This window comes from Vitis vinifera, chromosome 13 (genome assembly GCF_030704535.1).
Source record: "Vitis vinifera cultivar Pinot Noir 40024 chromosome 13, ASM3070453v1".
Taxonomy (NCBI): Eukaryota; Viridiplantae; Streptophyta; class Magnoliopsida; order Vitales; family Vitaceae; genus Vitis; species Vitis vinifera.
Genome location: NC_081817.1, coordinates 27,849,798 through 27,870,469, shown reverse-complemented (window position 1 = coordinate 27,870,469; position 20,672 = coordinate 27,849,798). Strand labels below are relative to the sequence as shown.

The window sequence follows — 20,672 nt, the reverse complement described above, 5'->3', positions numbered from 1 at the left end:
GCCTAAATAAATGAAGAAGATTGGAGTAATGTGGGTTTTCAAAACTAAACTCATCGAAAATGGCGAGGTTGACAAGTGTAAGGCTCGGTTGGTGGTGAAAGGGTATGCACATCAGCATGGCATGGATTATACTGAGGTGTTTGTGCTTGTGGCTAAGTGGGATACGATTCGAATGGTAATTGCTTTAGCAACTCGAAATAGTTGGAGTGTGTATCAGCTTGATCGTCAAAAGCGCTTTCTTGCGTGGAGTGCTAAATGAAGCAATGTTTGTTGAGCAACCATAGGGTTATGAGAAGAAATGTGAAGAGTATAAGGTATACAAATTGAAGAAGGCATTGTATGGCCTTAAACAAGCCCTTCGTGCATAGTACAACCGGATTGAAGCATATTTTTTCAAATAAGGATTTGAGAGGTGCAGTTGTGAACACACCTTATTCATAAAAACAGGAGATGGAGGTAAAATTTTGATTGTTAGCTTATATGTTGATGATCTAATTTTTATTGGTAATGATGAGAGTATGTTTGTTAAGTTCAAGAATTCTATGAAACTTGAATTTAATATGATTGATTTGGGAAAAATGAAATATTTTCTCGGTGTGGAGGTTTTACAAAATCCTAAAGGCATTTATATTAGTCAAAGAAAGTATGCAAAAGAAGTTTTGAAAAGGTTTAGGATGGAGAAGAGTAATAGTGTGAAGCATCCCATTGTTCTTGGCGTTAGACTAATGAAGGATGAAGAATGAGCCAAGGTCAATGCTACCATGTACAAACAATTAGTCGGAAGTCTTATGTATCTAACTACAACAAGGTCGGACTTGATGTATGCGGTGTCTCTCATTAGCAGATTCATGACAAGTCCAACTGAGTTGCATTTGCAAGCTACGAAAAGGGTGTTAAGATACTTGAAAGGTACTGTGGATTTGGGAGTCTTTTATCAAAAGGAGGGTAATGGAGGGTTGATGGCATATACAGACAGTGATTATGAAGGAAATGTAGATGATAGGAAAAACACTTCTGGTTATGTGTTTCTACTCAGTGAAGGAGTTGTGTCCTAGTCCTAAAACAAAATAGCCTATAGTTGCTTTGTCCACTACTGAAGCAGAGTTTGTGGTAACTACCTCTTGTGCTTGTCAAGGGGTGTGGGGGTGTGGATGAGGAGAGTATTGGAAAAGCTTGGTCATTCTCAAGGCAAGTGTACCACTGTGTTATGTGACAACAGTTCTACCATTAAGCTATCCAAGAACCCAGTCATGCATGGACGTAGCAAACACATTGATGTAAGGTTTCATTTCTTGCGTGATTTGACCAGAGATGGAGTTATTGAGCTGAAGCATTGTGTCACACAAGAACAAGTTGCAGACATTATGACAAAACCACTTAAGCTGGATGTATTCTTGAAGTTGCGTGAGTCAATGGGTGTGTGTGTGGTACCACGAGTAAACTAAAAGCATTACTGTAATCAGTTTAGGGGAGGAATTGTTGGGGTTGTTAGAGTTATAGTTGAAGTTGTCAAAAGTTCTTTCAGTTAATAAATCCTATTATTTAAAACATGTACGTAGAGTCTGATCATTTCCTTAGCCATTTACCACGTTATTAGGACCTGTAAAACGTGGGTTGTTTGTTTCCAATTTTATCTCTTTGTAAGGCTTATATAAGCAAACAACTTGCTTTGAATTTTATAACATTAATTTTTCAGATATTTTTCTGAATTGCTTTGTGATTAGAGTTTACAACACTCACTCCTCCACCATAAGCTTCTGTTGATGATTCAAGTTGGGATTCTGAGAAACCAAAGTTGTGTTGGGAGTGCCTTTGCTGATAAAGTTGTACACCAAGGCCCAGTGAGCATGGACTCTGAAACCAGTGTGGTCAGTTTCCTCCCAGTCATACCGGCAATCTGCAGAGGTCTCCTCATGCAACCACCAGCAACAGCAATGCAGTCTAAGTCATACCCGCAGGCCCCACCCTTACGTGGCCACCTTGGTGCACACTTCCCTCCTCTTGATGCGTTTCTTTAATCTTTGTGTGAATTTACGCGTTTTGAATCAGGTTTTCAAAAATTTTCCATTATAATAACCTCAGTTTCTAGATTTTGTCCTTTGGTTGATAAAATCCAGTTTTAATAAATCATCTACTGCCATATTTCATTCGTATTTTTGTTATCTTCTTTGGTTTTTAATAACCTTTTGGATTTTCTCGAATTTTAATAAATATGAATAAATTTTATGATTCTAAAAATAGTGAAATTTATAAAATTAATTCATATAAAAATAAATTGGATCTTGGTGGAGCCACATCCATGGTATTTTCTTTGATAATAATGTAAATGAATATTTGTTTTATGTCAATTGACTTGGAATTTTTTATAAGAATACAGCAGTTTAAAAAAATAATTCCTAAACTATCGTTGTGAAAAAAATAATTCCAAATCTATCAAGTAAAAAAGAGAAAAATCGTCTTTGATCTTTTGAATAGACGATTTTCTCTAAAAAAAAATAAAATAAAATAAAAGTTGGGAGAAGTCTCTTGAAGAGACCATTTCTCCCCAAAAAAAATTAATTAATGATATTTTTTAATAATATATATATATTATATAAAATTATTTAATTTTATTTACTAAATTTAATATATAAAAAATTATAATATTGAGATATTTATCAACAATAATATTTACAAAAAATATAAATTAAGTTTAATATTTATATATTAATTTTTTTATTATTATTTCTTTGTTGATGGTTCATATGAACAAGGTTATTGGTTTTTTGCATTCATGATAATAATTGATTTTTTTTTATTATGGTTGATACTTTATTAATTATTGGGATGTTTGTTGGTTTTTTTAGTATTTATATGAACAATATTATTGGTTTTCTTATCATCATAATAGTAGGTGACTTAGGTGGTGTTTGTTTTTTTAGCTTTTTGCTTAAAGCAATTTAGTTTTAGAATTTAGGTTGTTTGTTTTTCTACTTTTTCATGACTTATTATAAACTTTTTACTAAATAGAAAAAACCAAAATATGTAGCTTTTTCTAAATAGAAAAAATAACATATTGATTTTTTTTACTTTTTAATACTTAATAGAAATAAAATACTACAAAAACAAACAATCTAATATTTAACACTATTAAGTATTAAGGTTCTATTTAGAATTAAGTAAAAAAATAAACATCACCTTAGATTCTTTAATATTAAAAACATTTGATAATTAATGATTAATTTGGTGTTTATATTTATGATATTGTGTATTTGAATTTCAAGGTTTTTATTTGGATATATAGTTTTTGAAAAAATAATTTCTTAATTTTTATTTATTTGATTGATTTTCTTGAAACCTATAACATTAAAAATTAAAAACAAATAAAAAATTTTATATAACAAAATATTTCCTCAATATTTTAAATGAAAAAATAGTTAATCATTTCTAATTTTAAGTGTATTAAATTATTTTTAAAGAAATATTTTATTATTTTTTCAAATTACTTTAGTTGTTTATCATTTATAATTACTAAATAAAATATTTTAATATACAAATGATTATTATTTCTTTTTAAATAGATTAATACTTAAAAAAAATTATATCTCTTAATGCTGAAAATTAATTTATTGAATAATAAATTAATTTATTTTTCTATATTTTATTCCTTTTAAGGTTAAAATAAAAAAATATTTATTTTGTAATAATTATTTAATAAATTAATAACAAATTTTTTTTTTATAAACACATTTTTCACTTAAAATTGATAATAATTTTTTAAAATTACAAAGCAAAATAAATAAAAAAATAGTTGATAAATATTATTTATCTTATAAATAAATAACAATATCAAAGCAAATTAATTTTATTACTTATAATTAATTGAATGAAAATTTTGATTTTATTATTTATTTTTTTTGTTTTTTAGGAGAAGATATCTCTTGAAATTTTAAAAAGAAATAATGTTCTCTTTTTTACTGAGCAAAAACTACGGTAGATTTGAAATTATTTTTTCTACTACGGTAGTTTAGGAATTATTTTAAAAAATGCTCTTTTTCCTCGGTTCCTATTCTTCATGCATGACATGACTTGTTTTCATTCAATGACTTATCACTCTCGGTATCTATTGATTAACTTATTAATTACCATATGTCTTACCTTCATTAGTAGATATTTAATCTTAAGCCTTAAAGGTGTGTTACGGTTCATCACCAAACTTTTTCGGTAAGTAACCTAACCCGTAGACCTAGAATTGGTTTTCACAAATCCATTTTTCCTTTCTAAAAGTCATATTTGGGGATTTTTTTCTTATTTTTTTTTTTTTTAAATAAGTAAGGAATTCAAATTTTTTTCCAAAAATAAATTTTTCACAATAAATAACGACTTCGAGTGAGAATGTCGGGAGACATCTTTGCAGCATAGAATGTACTGCCTTGAGTACACTTCTGTCCACCTTCTTGGTATAACTCTGGAATGTAGGCCCACTGTATCTGCTGTTTCAGTGAATCATTCAAAAGTGGAAACATAAGCCAAGAGCATATGTATATAGTCAGACTGTAAAGTTTGGATCAAACTAAACAATACCATCCATCCAGTTTGATGACATCTAAATATCAGCGTTGCACCCATCACTTTGGTTCAGAGTGATCATATCGATGAATGTTGACAACAATGTCTGCAAGACTTCACAAGAAATTAATACAAAAATACTAAGTAAAAAAATAAAGTGAGCTAGAATCTTTTAAGAACTAGGTTTCATAAATTTTAAAATGTTTAATTTTAGGATGTGACTATTAAGAAAATATTACAATAAAAATACTTGTTTTTATATTTTTTATTACATAGATTTCATAAATTTTGTTACTAGTTTTATAATATGAAAATATTATAATTAAATAGAATTCAAAATTTTGAAATTGTTTAACCTTATAATATAATTATTAAAAAAATATTATAATAATTTTTTTATAATTATTGAAAGGCGAAACTAAGACATGCCATAATGTATTGTACTTTCAATATATTTATAGGTTAAGTTTAATATACAAGTGTAGTATCTATTAAATAATAATAGTATTAATAGTAATAAATATAAATAATATAATAATTAATTTTAAATTATTGTTTCTTTAATTATTATTTTAAAGATATTATAAATAACTTATTCAAAATAATAAACACAATAATAATTTTACAAATTGTATTTTCATTTTTATAACCAAAATTATAAATTGAAAAGAAAAAAAGAGTCTTTTAAGGTTAATTATAGTAAAAGGAATTTTAAGAAGTATAAGGCAATTATTCAAATGTGTTTGTTATAAAAAATAAATAAATAAAATTAAGTTATTTCTTAACGAATTACTTCTTTAAAATATTAATATTGTAAAATCAATATATTTTTAATTATATGTATAATTTTGACGTAATATTAGTTCTATTAATAATATAAAACTAATATCATAAATAATAACAATGTTTTCGCCCGCGCGGTGGCGTCAATTGCAAGCCTGACCACCCTAGTGGAAGTGATTACCGGCGACCCTTTTGTTTTTCCACCCATAATCTGGCGGCCTGCTCAGAGAATCTCACTTGCTTTCCCTTTTCTTTTAGCCCTTTCTTATTGATCCCGCCGCAATCCATGGATTCTAAGTGCATTTCCAACCGAAACGAATTTACCGGTTTGCCGAAGAATAATGTCAGACCCAAATCCTGGAGTCCAATCCATATTACTGGTCGCGTTTCCAGCATCTTTAAGGTATTCAAATTTAATTTAGTGCCTGTTTGGGAAGTGTTCTTGAGAACTGTTTTTTTTGTTTTCTTGAACAGAAAAACACTAAAAACATGTTTGGCAAGGAATGATGTTTTTGTTGTCCGTGTTTTCCATGTTCTCCAAACCCCATTTTCTGAGAACAACTTCAAGGTGTTTTTCCTGTTATTTTGCAGTATTTAGAGGGAAAAAAGAGTTGTTCTTCTTTGTTTTCAAAAGGGTGTTCTCCTTGTTCTTGTGTCTCCCCTTCTCAGCCTGATGTTGCTAGATCTGAAAACGTGTTAGCTTTAACCCTCTAAAATCAAACTCAATTTGCTAGATCTGAGAGCAGAGAAAGAGCAAATTTGGAGGCTTTCCCATGGAATTTGTCACCCCTTCGTTTATGATTGACAATCTGAAATGTAAAATGAAAAAAATCCGGTGGTCAAGGGTTCTTTCCTTAATCTACTGCTTTTATGGGCTAGGGATTTTAGGGAAGCTATACCCAATTGGAATAACTAAAATGGGTGAAGAAATGGTTACCTTGAACCTTGTATTGGGTGTTTTGGATGGTGGGGTTGATGATATCCAGAGATTTGCTGGAAGGAGGTTGAAGAAGGCTTTTTCTACTTACCTTCTGGGTAGTGTTTGAAGCCATCACTATTTAATTTCACGCCTTATCTAGAATAATGTAAAACTGATGTGATTTTGGTTAGCAGGATATTACTTCTGAGTTCTTAAGGAAAGTCACCAAGAAACACTCACATGGGGCTTATCGGGTTTCACCGTTACCTGAGGAAGAGAACGTGGACTTAAATTCAAATGACTCGTCATATACAATGAGGGGGTCTACCAGTCTTCCTTCGGCAAACGCTGTTGGCAAATGCTCCAACCTTGGTCTGACTTCTGGCTTCTTTAAGGTATTCAAATTTAATTTAATTTCATGCCTTATCTAGAATAATGTAAAACTGATGTGATTTTGGTTAGCAGGATATTACTTCTGAGTTCTTAAGGAAAGTCACCAAGAAACACTCACATGGGGCTTATCGGGTTTCACCGTCACCTGAGGAAGAGAACGTGGACTTAAATTCAAATGACTCGTCAAGTACAATGAGGGTGTCTACCAGTCTTCCTACGGCAAACATTGCTGGCAAATGCTCCAATCTTTGTCTGAAGCTTCGCATCTTAGAAAAGGTATTCAAATTTAATTTAATTTCACGCCTTATCGAGAATAATGTAAAACTGTAAATAGATCAATATTATCTAAATATAGTGTGGATCTGACCTGTGATTAGGAATTTTAAGCAATGTGATTTTGGTTAGCAGTTTATTAATCATCGGGTGTCTGCAGGAAGCTGGCGAGAAAACGCCACATGTGGCTAATAAGCTTTTCCTGATACCTGTGGAAGAGGAGAAGTTACATTCATATGAACCATCAGAGATAAAAGTGTTGTTTAGTCCACAACTGGCTGGACCTTCCATGTTCGACTTCAGTGGCCTCCTCAGTGGCTCGACCATTCCTTCCTCTTCCAATTCATCCTCTTTGTGGATTTTGGATTCAGGTGCTACACACCATGTTTGTTACTCTCGAGCCTCCTTTGAACCCTTCACTCCGACTTTCAATTCTTTCGTTGCTCTACCAAATGGACATACAGTTCCTGTAGGTGGAACAGGGTCTGTTCGTTTGTGTAATGATCTTACTCTCCAAAATGTTCTGTTTGTTCCCCAATTCCATTGCAATCTGCTTTCTATTAGTGCCCTCACTCAGCAACATCCCTATGTTGTTAGTTTTCATTCTGATCATTATGTTATTGAGGACCCTACACAAGGCCGAAAGATTGGGATCGGTAGACAGGCAAATAATCTCTACACTCTGGACTTGAGCCAGATGTTTTTCGTTTCCCCGTGATGATGCTTCTTTCACACAATCAGAGCTTTGGCATTTTTCGTTTTGGTTAGCACTTTGTTTTTTCTTTTCGCTGTAATGTATCAGAACCTTGGCATTTTTCGTTTTGGTTAGAACTTTGTTTTTTCTTTTCACTGTAATATCTCTTTGACTTAATCAGAACTTTGGCATTTTTCATGTAAGTTTCCTACATTATGAAATGAATTACAGATGGTTCAGTTTTGTGATAATTCTTTACCATGTTTAATTTTCCTTTGCCTTTCATTTCTTCAAACAAATTGTCTGCTTCACGCTTTGATCTTATGCATTGTGATATTTGGACCCCTTTTACTCCATGTCTAGTTGAAGGTTATAAAATAGGGCACCATGGCTGTTGTGACCTACAACTCATAGGCCGGCCTCTTCTATTCAACAAATAGACATATAATTGGTTACATTACAGTTTCCTCTTTTTTTTCCTCTCCAAAATGAAGGCATAAGAAGTAAGAGAAAATCCAAGTATTTCAAGTTCTCTGGCATAGATAGGGACATTGTGAGCAATTACTGTGTGGGGGTTCGACAACTTGGGTACAGACTGGAAGAAGCCATAGGAGAGAGTTTAGGCTTGGAAAAAGATTATATAAGAAATATGTTGGTGAACAAGGGTTGATATGGCAGTAAAACTATTACCCACCTTTTTCGGAGCCAAAGTTAACTTGTGGACTGCCTGCACATACGAACCCCATTTGCTCTTACAATTCTTCTTCCAAGACTCACCTGTGGCGAGTCTTCAAGTCCTTAGAGACAGCAAGTACGGGTTCCTCTGCCCATGCGGTGATGCGCTCATTAGTCCACCAAAGGCCCTCACGGATGAGGGGTCTGCAGCCATATACAGGAACCTTGACCAAGAGCATTGGAACTTTTTAAACTAGTGACCTTTGATGTGTGAGATCTCTACTTAGAATGTTCTATGGTTATTATCTTCTAATACACTCCTAGAATGCTCGATATTTCCGATCACACATGGTCATGTGTGAAGGCTGGTGAAAAGGAAAGTTAAGGGTTTGTTTGGAAATTGTTTTCAAGAACAATGTTTTATTTTCCAAAACAAAAAAAATTGAAAAACACATTTAGCAACCAAAAAACATAGATGTTTTCAGATAATATCTTTTAGTTGTTTTTACTTATTTTTTTTAGAGTTATTTTAAAATATATATATAAATATGTATAATAATTAAAAATAAAATTATAGATATAAAAATTATTTTTTAAATATATATAAAAATATTAAAAACATTTTAGGTCCCTAAAAAGACTTTATTCTATAAAATATTAAAGAATAGTTTTAAAAAACTATTTTTCAGAATTGATTTAAAAAATAGTCGTATAACTAACTTCCTTATTCTCTATATCCTTGGGAGCTAATGATAGAGTTAATATTAATATTTTATATTTATATGAGTTAATAACAAAAATAATTAGGGGTGTATTATATAAATTATCATGTTTTATATATATTGAAGTGTATATATTTTAACTTAAATATGATGATAAATATATTAATTTGATGATTTAGAATAAATTTTAAGTTAATTTTATCAAATAACCTTAATATTTAAATAAGAATTAAGTAATAAGTTTTAAGTCAATAACTTAATACTAGGAAAACATCATGTGGATCCCGTATTTCGGCTCATGCGTTTCCCATTCGATGGCGAACTCAATTTTTATTTTGAAAAATGATTTTATTGATTAAGAAAAATGATTTGGAGTCGCCACTTATTTTTGTTTTATTTTAAAAGGGTAAACAAAATAAGAAAGAAAACCCTAAGTGTGACTCTTTATTTTTGGAAAAAGTGATCTACGAAAAACCAGATCGGGCTCGGGGGTCAGGTTACTTATTGGGAAGGTACGGTAAAGACTGTAGCACCCCTCTAAGTCCCTAAAGTCGGATCTCTACTAATAAGATGAAGCTGACGTGGTGATCAATAAGAAAATCAACGGATACTCAAATTGACCATGCACACATGGGAATCAAAACATGCATAGAAAATTACCAGAATGGGAAGGGATGTATACATGGGCTACGAACGAGCAATGCACTATCATAAAAATGGGGTCAGTGTATAATAAAGAGCACAAAACATATCACATGCGTCACCAAATAGAAATTAAAACTGTTTGAGGGAAAACTGGATTTTTGAAATTTATTTGAAAATTGGAGTTTTAAAGATTATTTGAAAATTGGATTTTTAGAAATTAAATATAACAATGAGAATTTTAGAAATTAAAATTGAAAAGAATTGGAATTTCAGATAACTAAATTTGGGAATCGGAATTTTGAAGAATTATTTAAAGACGAAATTTTAATAAACAAATAAGTGAATAAATAAATTAATGGAATAATAATAATGATGAAATAATAAAGATTAGGTAAATAATTGCGAAAAACAGAATTTTAGAGATGGAATATTGAATTTAGAGATTGAGATTTTGAGAAATTATTTAAATAATCATTAAACAACTGAGTGTGAATAGTGAAATTTTTTAGATTGAAAATTAAATTCGGAAAACGGAATTTTGAAAAATTGAACTTTAATTATTAGAATTTGTAAAATAAATGAATAAAATAATAATAATAATAATAATGAGAATAATATTTAAACGAATGAACGTGAATAGTGGAATATTTGAGATTGAAAATTAAATTCGATAGTCAGATTTTTCAAGAATTAAATTTTAATGATTTGAATTTTTGAAAGAAATAAATAAATAAATATAGAATAATAATAATAATAAAATAATGTTTTAACGAATGACGTGAATAGTGAAATTTTTGGAATATTGGAACTGAAGATTTGAATTTTGGGAAAATTAAATTTAAAGTTAGAGTTCTAGAAAATTATTTCGAGAATTGAATTTTGAAAAAATTAAATTTAAAATATTGGAATTTTGGAAAATTGAATATTAGATTTGAAGTTTCGTAAAATAAATTTAAAAATCACATTTTACAATATTATTTTAGAAAGGATACGTATATTTATATATTCTTAAATAATATAATAAATAAATAAATAGACAAATAAAAAATAAATGAATGAATCTGAAATGTTGGGATTTTAAAAGAATTATTTAATAACATGACTTAAAAAAAAAAAAAAAGTTTTTAACATGTAAAGTGGAATTAAGAAGATGGCACGTGGGAAAAAAGAGAAAAAATAATAATAAACCACCTTGAAGCCTGCTAGAACCGTGCCACTAATGGAGAATAAAAAATAATATAAAAAACTCATGTCTTTGACTTTTATCCACCAATTTGTTTAAACAATGCCATCAGCGGGAAACAAAAAGGCTTCAGCAGGTACTTGCTCGTGGGCTGGGGCGTCCTCCAAATACCATAGAATGACATGGAGCTTCTTCAACGAAAACCTATTTTTTTAAGAGTCGTGAGACCCATGTCACCATGAGGTCCATCAATCATAGAGCAGCCGAATGGGTTGAGATGGAAAATGGGTGGTTTGCGGCTGCTGGGTGCAGGAGATGGGTGTGAATAAGTTTAGAGAGAGAAACGGGTGGTGACGGGTATATTAGAAAAATGGGTATGAAAGGAGGTTTAGAGAGAGAGAGAGATGAGATAAGTGTGTATGCTTGTGGTGGTTATTGGAAATGTGAGGGGTGAGGAGTGTGATAGCTTCAATGGGTATGAGGATAGGGATAAGCCGACAGGGAGCATGATAGAGGGTGGATTTTGCAAAAGGTCTTGTGGGCCATGCAAAGGTGGAAGAGATGGGGTACGTGGTGGGGTACATGTGGAGTGAACCCAATTTTGATCCAGTCGTTTTACCTTGAACCAGATTAATCAAACAGATGTTAAATTCTTTATGAGAAAAATGCTACTACTGGTTGCTTAGAAACCCAAAAAGTTTTCCTTTTACTTTTACATGAAAACAATCAGCTCCATTTGGTTGAATTGAAAAATAAAAATCATGTTTTCTCTTTGGTCAGACTATTTTCAGTTTTCTTGGGAATCAAACTGAGGAAAACCGTAAAACTCAAAACTCCAAATAAATTTTTCCACTTGCCAGTTTTCCAGGCAACCAAGCATCTATAACAGAAATTGAAAGAAAATACCCACAATTCACAAACTAACAAACTATCTGGACTATCTGAGTTAAAATCAATCCCTCACAAATCCAAAATCTTACCTCAAACATTTTTATCACTTTACCCCAATTTTCTCGCGAGAGAGATAAATCGGATCAGAATATATATAAATTAAACCCATCCAATAAAAATCCAATCCCTCGGAAAATTTCATTTATATCATTCCTTTTTCAGGTACAAAATCATATAAAAAATCGTATAAGACCCAAAAATAAATAAACGAAGAACCTGGACTGCAACGATGTGGTTTATTCTATTACTCGTCATCTCTCTTCTTAGGCTTGCGATACTTCTCTTCGAGGTGCCTGGCCATGAAAATAGCAGTGTTCGCGAGTTTCTTTATATTGGGGACGTTGTAATTCTGAGCTATGTAAATTCCACATGCGGTTCCTACCATGAATGAGAAACCTCTTTTCTGGCTCTCCTCCCTCTCTATTTCTTCCTGTTTCTATCTTTCTTGGCAAGCCACCACCAACTCCACTATTCCTCCATCAGCCAAGCATGGCTTCTTTCACCCACCCTCATGGCCGACCATCCCGTCTTGCTGCACATTATTTTCATTTGGTTTTATAATGTTGTTTTAAAAAATAATTATGTAAATATGAGAAATATTATTTAAACAAAAATACTACATATAAAGTTGTTTTTAAAATATAGAAAATGAGTTAACAACATTTTAAATTTCTGAATAGACTTTCATCATATAAAACATCATAGAACAAATTTTAAAATTTATTTTTTAAAACAATTCTAAAAAACACCTTCTGCTTTACCTTTTAAAATTTTTAAAAGCTTCATAAAAAACAAAATAAAAAATAAAAAATGCAAAGCAGAGTCTATATTTGTATTTGTTAAAACTCTCTTCGCATCCACTGAATTATGAATTTTTGAGGACAAAACTTACCCATTAGTGAAAAGATTGAAATATCTTTACAAATCATTGCACATTTCATGTCTAAGCTCTTTCAAAATTACTCCTAAAATCAACCTCCATAATTAGAAACAAAATCATAAAATTAACCCATCAAATAATTCATATCACACACATCCTGCAGAAATTTATTTGATGCATATACAACAATTTCCTCCTTTCAATTACTCCCAACCAAATTCATTAATTTTCCCAAATAGCTTCACATGGAGGATTTGAGCACAATTCCAAGGTTTTCCATCTCAACCCACATCACATTTTCCAGGAAAATAACTGGGATTTCTCACTCTCTCCATCACTTTATAGGATTTCTTGGCTTTTGCTTGAAGGTGGGGGTCACTGAACTTGGACACACTAGTACCCCATAAAAACCTGCAAATAATTCTTCATTTTCATTTTCAAGGCTTCTTTGTTCTTTTCCTTCTTTTTTTTAAAGTCTTTTTCTAGTATTAAATTTAGGATATATAATTACAAATGATCTGATAAAGAAGCTAGAAAAATAGATGAAACAAGGTCTTAACAATTCAAGGTTCCAAGTACATACTACAATAGGATGTTCAACTCCAACCAATCAAGAAAAACCACAAACAAACACATGATCCTCACTTGTGGCAGATCTTTGCTGTCGGCATGGTGACACAGATCGGAGCATAGATCTTCTTGGCCTCCGGTGTCCCGGGTTTTGGCTCACCCGCCATGGCAATGCCTGCAACAGAGCAAACAGCAGCAGCTGCAGCAGCAAACACCAGCTCCCTCCTCCCATTGTTGGCCTCCTTCTTGGCATCATAGTTCAGCTTCACCTTCTCCCCCTCGGCGGCTGCCGCCCTGGCCGAGTTGACCACCACCAGCCTCCGCCTGGCGGCTGCCGCGGGAGAGCGGTCGGCCAAGCACGCACCACCAAGGAAGGAGGATGTCATGGTGACTGAAGCCATTGTTTCTGAGCTCTTGGTGCCAACTGTTTTTTGAGCTTGGACAGATAGGTTTTTTTGGTTGATGTTTGAAGTTGTTAAATTGTGAAGAATGTGGAAGTTTTGAAAAGAAGGGAGGGCCAATTGGCCAATGGAGGATTCATGGATTCATTATCTTATCCCAAGCTGGGTGTTGGCCAATGTGTGATTGCCATGTGTTGTGCTTTATCCATGTGAGAAACTAGTGGTGGGAAAATGAGGGGGTGTTTGGGAGGTGAGAAAACTTATCCAGACAAGTTTGTCCTTGATTCTAACCACAAAGCGTATCCCTTTCTTTGGTTGGATGGAATTATTCTTAGTAGATGTGATGACAAAAGATGAAAGAAAATAAATTTGAATTGGATAATAAATAGTCTTGTTTCTTCCTTTCATCTATTTCAAATGGATAAAATTCTTTTTATTTTTTTATTTTTTCATTAAAATCAAACAATAAAAATTTGATATTTTTTCATTGAAACATTTTTTAAAATTTTAAATTTCAGTGAAATTTTTTAACTTTCTCAAATTTTTATTTTTATTTTTTAAAAAAAATTAAGAGCACAAAGTAACTTTAAGCTTTCTTTCTATAAAAGTTCTTATATTTTGCATTAAAAAAAATTATTTTTAAAAATAAAAAATATGAAGTGGATCCAAACGCTACCTAAGGCTCTGGATATTCTTTCTCTAAGTGATATTCATCATGGTTCTATGGCTTAGATGGAATTGAAACACATGGTAAAAAAATGGAAATGTAAATGTAAAATTTCATCTCAAGTGAACAAAACAGAACAATATGATTTTGATACACGCCTGGTGATACTTACAAAAATAGCTTTCTACCTTGTAACACTTTCATTAACAACACATTTTCATAGAAGAGTGTTTGATATAAAACATTTTAAAAGTATTTTTAAAAATAAGACGCAAAAAATAAATAATTTTATATATATGAAAACTAACAAATACTAATCCAAAAATTACTTTAATACCAGCGTGATGATTCTAGAAAGCACTTTTAGACTAAAAAATATTTTTGTAAAAAAAATTAAATGTTCAACAAAATTTAATAAATACTTTCAAATTTTTGAAAAATCACTTAATAGTATTTTCAAGAGAAACACTAAATAAGTGATTTTTAAAAAAGAAAAACATTTTTACTAAAAACACTTCAAATACATATGACACCACTTCTACTAGAAATATTTTGATTGAAAATGTTTTTTTAAAAATCACTTTTAATGATTTTTCAACCCTACAAGTGAATTTTCATATTTTTAAGAATCCATTTGATAGTGATTCTAGGAAGCGCTTTTAATATTTCTAATACTCGAAAATTTATATTATTCAAGTATTAGAAATACTAGAAACACTTTCTAAAAGCACTCCCAAGCGCACTCTACAAGTGTTTCATAAAATTTATCAAACACCTAATTTAAAAAAAAAAACGTTTTTTTAGGATAAAAACACTTCCTAGACTTACCATCAAACAAACCCAAATCAAGTAAAAAACCACTACCGATCGCACTCACTTTTGTATAAAAAAACACTTCCAAGCATTAGAAAACACTTCTGAACTTCCGAGAATATGTGATCACCTTGAATCCCAACCCAAAATGGCATTCAGGATCATTACAAGGCCTCATGGTATTTGGAAGTTTAGGTTTTAGGGTTTATATTTATCAGAGAGTAAACCATCATCCATGCTTAAATTCTACAAGTCCAGATAAGAACAGTTCTAAAAAATTCACAATAAGTTTGAGGGCAAATATAGAAAAACCACCAAAATATTTGACACAGTATTACTGATCTCTTTGAGGGTTTCCTAAGAATCACTTACCTTGGGTGGATACGGCATCATCAGTAGTCTACCTTCTGCACAACATCAATCACTTAACAGAAGTTGAAATGGCTAGCGACTGACCGATACCGACTAATCTCTATTTCAATAGTCCACACTCATTATAATTAAATTGTAACTACCATGGATGAAGGGAACTAGGCTGTTTTTTTCTGCAAAAACTGGCCCTGGATCGATCTAATTCTTCCTTACAAGCTGTCTGAACATGGAACTTCTTTAGACATTCCATTAAAGCTGGATTGGATAAAAAATTCTCAACGTGGCTGTTGAATAGCTTACAACCATCTGCTAAATCTAAGAACCGACACTGATGATAAATTTCCAATGTTAAAACCAACAGAATTTGGCACACAAATTTAACAAGCAGGTCAGTAATGTTCCAAAAGAAATGGAATGTGCCAGTAATATTTCCTGGCATGAAAGGAGGTCTATACGATGCTTTCAAACCCAAGCACAAGGGCCTGGCAGTTCCGATTGTTAGTGTACTCACCCATCCAATATTTGCATAGAGTGAGGGCACCAAAGAAATAAATTAGAACATCCACTTGAGTATTTGAATACATTGTTATACAGAGACCAATGTGGCCATATACCAAGAAATAGGAGAAATTGTTCATTAACTTGAGATAAAATGAGAGATGCTTGTTAGCGACCAATTTAAAATATATCTTCAAATTAAGCATATAGTACCTCTTGTTCTTGTTCACTTGTTTCATATGGAAGAGGCAGCAAATCGCTCAAATTAGCAAAAAGATCTTCACGACCAGATGGCGCCTTAGCAACAGGTGCATCCAAGACAGAGTCAGGTATTGCTACAAGAGTCTCCTCAAGAAAGGACTTGATTGTCTACAAGATATAAAAAATGAACGCAAACAAAGCGTGTTAATAAGGAATAGGCAAAAATTTGTGGGAAGAAAAGAGGGGAAGATAAAAGTCACTACGTAGTAAAATTTTTGCCTTTAAGGTAAGCAGCAAAGAGCACAAAATTTTCTTGAATACGCTATCTTGTTCCTCCAGACCTTTATTCACCACATTCTCCTTAAAAGATCATTCTGATTCTATCCCAGTTCTGGGTTCAGAAAGAACAAACACAGACAAGGAAAAAAAAAAAAAGGCACAAGCACTCACATGCATATGATTAGTGCATTAACCATTATCAACACGATTTGCCCCCAATCTTTTGCTTATACAATAAGCAGTACACATATAGGGAGCATTTTATAATTAGATGCTCAGTCCTAGTGAATGGTGCACCATCACGCTTCTTGAATGGTTCCCATGTCACACTTTCCCACTTCTCATATTGTGTTGGTGATGGAAGTCTCTGGGTGCTTTGATCCTGAACACAGTGCAAGGGAGTTTATTTTAGGGCTTCCAGATGGGAAGAAGGTAGCACCAGCCACCAAAGGTTTGATATTTTGCATTGCTATTTGCTGGCAACCCATTACTTTATGCAGTAGAGAGCATCTGCTGTACCTCAGGTGCTCACTCCTGTGCTTTACAGCTGCCTTTGGGTCAAAGTTTGATCCAAATAAGGGCAAGCTTATTCCTATAGGAGCGGTGGCAGGGATAGAGGCCCTTCCGTCTTTGGGTTTAAGGTGGGTGAGTTCCTGCCATCTTATTTGTGGTTATCACAGGACAATCATTTAAATCCAGAATAATGTGGAACTCAGTGATCAACCACTTTGGGAAGTGGCCTGCATCGTGAAAGAGATATTTTCAATCTAATGAGCTTACTTTTTTGTAGGTTTATCGTTAGGCCTGACACAACCTTAAAGCCTACAACTAACCACCTCCAATATCTTAGTTGATCCAAATCAGCTGATAACAATTTTGCAATATCCATTACAAGAATAAATTTACTTGAGTTTCAAACATTATTTGTGCCTTTGACAACAAATGTATAGCCTTTTCATGTGGAATCATTTCACCTCTCCCTCCCTTTTATCATCAATTTCTAACCTTAAATACATTTTCTACACAAGTAATATAATTTTTTAATGGAGATTTTTTCAAATTCAACTTTAAATTATAATGGAAATTTTTTCAAATTCAATTTTGCTTATAAATGATTAAAAATAGTCAATGGTGCATGTGTCGTTGTATGGTCATATCGTGCATCAAATCACGCATCATATTCATACACAAGTTCTAGTTAAGATAAGATACACAACAGTGATACATAATGTTTTACATAGAAAATGTCTAGCATTATCATACCAAATCAAGTCATTAATTCCAAACAACTATAGGAACAACCTAAAAGGAAGTGATAAATTTTTAAGAAATTGCAGCTTTCCAAGGATTTGGAGTAGCAATGGCAACCAAAACCAATTTATTGTGGAATTGAACACTTGAAATAAACAACTAAGATAGTTTGATCACCAAGAAAGTTCTCAACGACGAGCTGAAAAGGTATGTAGAATAATAGCAGGACTTTGCAATCCAACAAAACAATTGCTCTTCGAAGTAAAAAGGATGAAGAATGGGTAGATGTTCTTTACTAAGAACTAAGCAATTGTGTTCAACAAATCCAAAAGAGAGTGCATCCAAATGGACCCATGAAATATACAAGAATTCATTGAACAAAAAAAGGGAAAAAGAAGAAAACCTTAATCACAAAGACTAACCATACTACTAATAAGATTATTAGTCTATTATATATTGTAGGCCCATTTTCTAATAGCTAAGCCCTTAGATAGCTTAACATTGAATCAAAGCACTAGTTAACTAGAGGTCTAGAGTTCAAGTCTCTCCTACAGTTTATTCCATCGTCTACTTATCAGTAGTTCATAATTGCCTATTTGTCTTTCCATGTCATGTAAAGGAAGGAGTTAGTTCAGTACACATTGTGGAACTGTTTCCTAATATTTTAACCTTTTCGGAAAATTGATAGCTTAACAATGAATTTGAGCTTTGAGTTTCTCCTGTTTATTCCCCCATTTATATATCTAAAATATGTAACTGCTAATTTTTCTTTCCACAAGCAAGTATGGAGTCACATGTGAAGGTGTTAACTTTGTATACATTTTCGACTTTCTAACCTCTTAATCTCTTAGATCAAGTAGGTAGCTTAACAAAAACAAAAGAAATGATCAAAGAGAAAAAACTATTCTCCTTCCTGACATAACCTCCACCATCCATAAAAATAAAGGATCTCAGGACTATTTCTTACAGATTTTACCTTAGGATTCCACCCATAAATATTTTTCTATCACACCTCTTTCAAGTAAACCATGTCATGCAGAAGATGAAGAATGAAGAGAGTTCTTCAAATTTCCCTCAAGTTTTTGCTTTCTCTAATTCATGGTCTCTTATGTTCCACTTCAATCACTTCTTCTAGTTCTATTCCCACTACAACTAGTTATTTCAAAACTTATGGAACTGCTAGTGCATAATGTGGAGAACACCTTTTCAATAATAACACTTTATGAGATTACTTCATTTGAGGTGAATATTTCCCATAATAATCTTACATTGTAGTTTCACCAAACAATTATGCCCTTTGTAAAGGTGTATGCTCCTATCCTCAAATACCTCCCTATCTTACTGCTTTGTGTTTAAAACCCCACTCTTCTTTGTTTCCTGTTATTCTTGTGCATAAAGCTCTGGACCGTTTATTGGACTTAATAGAGCATCTTATAACATGTTGGTGCCCAATGCCAAGCCTTTCTTCCTCCGCAAGATAACCCACCCCGCCTATTTATTTTATCAAATTTCAAGTGTTATTAATGATGGGTGCAGATATATCCTAATATAAAAACTATGGCAGGTTGCTCAAATGACTAGTTGGAAGGTATTTATTCATTCATTTACTGGAATGGGCAAGGGGGCGAAGATTTCCAAGTTTAATGCGAGTTTAATATGCAAATATTTTTATTATACTACCCCCAATTTGAAAAGGAAAGAATTTTATTGTTTCTTTGCTAAACACATGCATAAAAACAATTTCATAAAGCACAAATGCAATAACTCATTGACACGTCTAAAAGCCCACTAACATTCAGAACAAGAAGAGTCGTTGGGTCCACCAACCCCCGTTCCTTTCTGGCAAAGTTCCCACAGACTGCAGTTACAACTGTAACCCTCTCTTCTGCACTGTACTCAAGCCTCTGGCTCCATTTAAAGCAATCCTATCTCCGTTGTTTCCAAAAAACGCAAAAGGGAAAGCAAAAAATTTTGAGAGCATTTAGATTGTTTTCTTCATTTTTGTTTCATTGCATTTTCAGATCTTTGGTTTGGGCAAGATGTCGAAACCCTGGGGAGGAATTGGTGCTTGGGCTGCAGAAGCAGAGAGAGCTGAAGCTGAAGAGCAGGAACAGGCAGCAGCAGCGATAGAGACAGCAGCAGCCAACACTGCTGCTGAGTCTGAGAGACTCCCAAGCCAGAAAGGAGCCAACAAAATGAAGCCCAAGAAAATGTCCTTGTTCGAGTTTAGAATGGGTGATTATATGCAGCAAGATCCATCAATGGAGTCCAAGGGTTTGATGCAGGACGAAATGATCCAGCTTCCAACTGGACCAAAGCAGAGGTCCATCGAGGAAATGCAGCACAGTCAGCTTGGTGGTGGATTCCAATCGTATCGGCTATCAGGTGCTCCTCAAGGTCAGATGAGAGATCGAGATGGTGATATCAACCACTCTTGGGGTGGTAATCGGGTATTGTATGGTGGATTTGATGGTGATTGTAGGGTTCAATCTCCTAGGGCTTTGGATTTCAATCAACCTTCAAGAGCTGATCAGGTTGATAAGTGGGCAACAACAAAGAAGTACTTCCCTTCACCTTCAGTTGATTCTGGTCGACATGCTTGGTACAATCGGCTTGGTGGTGGTACTAGTGGACGTGGGTCTAGGGCTGATGAGGTTGATAATTGGGCAATTGGGAAAAAGCCACTTCCTGCTAGATCTTCAACCTTCAGTCTAGGGTTTCGTGATTCTTTCCTGGAACCAGATCACTGGACCAGAAAAGATTTTTGTGAGGACAGTCATGAGCAACCCCGACTGATTTTGAATCCACCAAGCAGAGAGGTGATAAGCAATGACCTGATAGGATGCAACAGGCCAAACCCATTTGGTCATGCAAGGCCAAGAGAGGAAATTTTGGCTGAAAAGGGGGTGGATTGGAAGAAGCTGGATTCAGAAATCGAGTATAAGAAGACAAGT

General features: G+C 33.0%; 3 protein-coding genes across 6 annotated transcripts in view; 1 reads left to right on the top strand and 2 right to left on the bottom strand.

Moving 5' to 3' along the window:
- Window positions 1-5,453: 5,453 nt before the first annotated feature.
- On the top strand, window positions 5,454-7,861 carry LOC100260149 (uncharacterized). The gene is made up of 4 exons (XM_002278061.4): window positions 5,454-5,734; window positions 6,445-6,645; window positions 6,716-6,919; window positions 7,077-7,861. The coding sequence occupies exons 1-4, from the start codon at window positions 5,618-5,620 to the stop codon at window positions 7,632-7,634; spliced, it is 1,080 nt and encodes a 359-aa protein (XP_002278097.1). The 5' UTR covers window positions 5,454-5,617; the 3' UTR covers window positions 7,635-7,861.
- A 5,344-nt stretch (window positions 7,862-13,205) lies between these two features.
- LOC100265352 (photosystem II 5 kDa protein, chloroplastic-like) lies at window positions 13,206-13,972 on the bottom strand. Its single transcript, XM_002277873.5, has one exon. The coding sequence runs from the start codon at window positions 13,635-13,637 to the stop codon at window positions 13,308-13,310; it is 330 nt and encodes a 109-aa protein (XP_002277909.1). The 5' UTR covers window positions 13,638-13,972; the 3' UTR covers window positions 13,206-13,307.
- Window positions 13,973-15,899: 1,927 nt separating this feature from the next.
- The window catches only part of LOC100248175 (uncharacterized), a 31,219-nt gene continuing 26,446 nt past the window's right edge, over window positions 15,900-20,672 (bottom strand). For all 4 annotated transcript variants that reach the window (XM_003633515.4, XM_002277919.5, XM_010661096.3 and 1 more), the window contains exon 13: window positions 15,900-16,356. In XM_003633515.4, coding sequence (XP_003633563.1) covers window positions 16,186-16,356 — 171 coding nt within the window. In that variant the 3' untranslated portion in view covers window positions 15,900-16,185. The remainder of the gene's footprint in view (window positions 16,357-20,672) is intronic.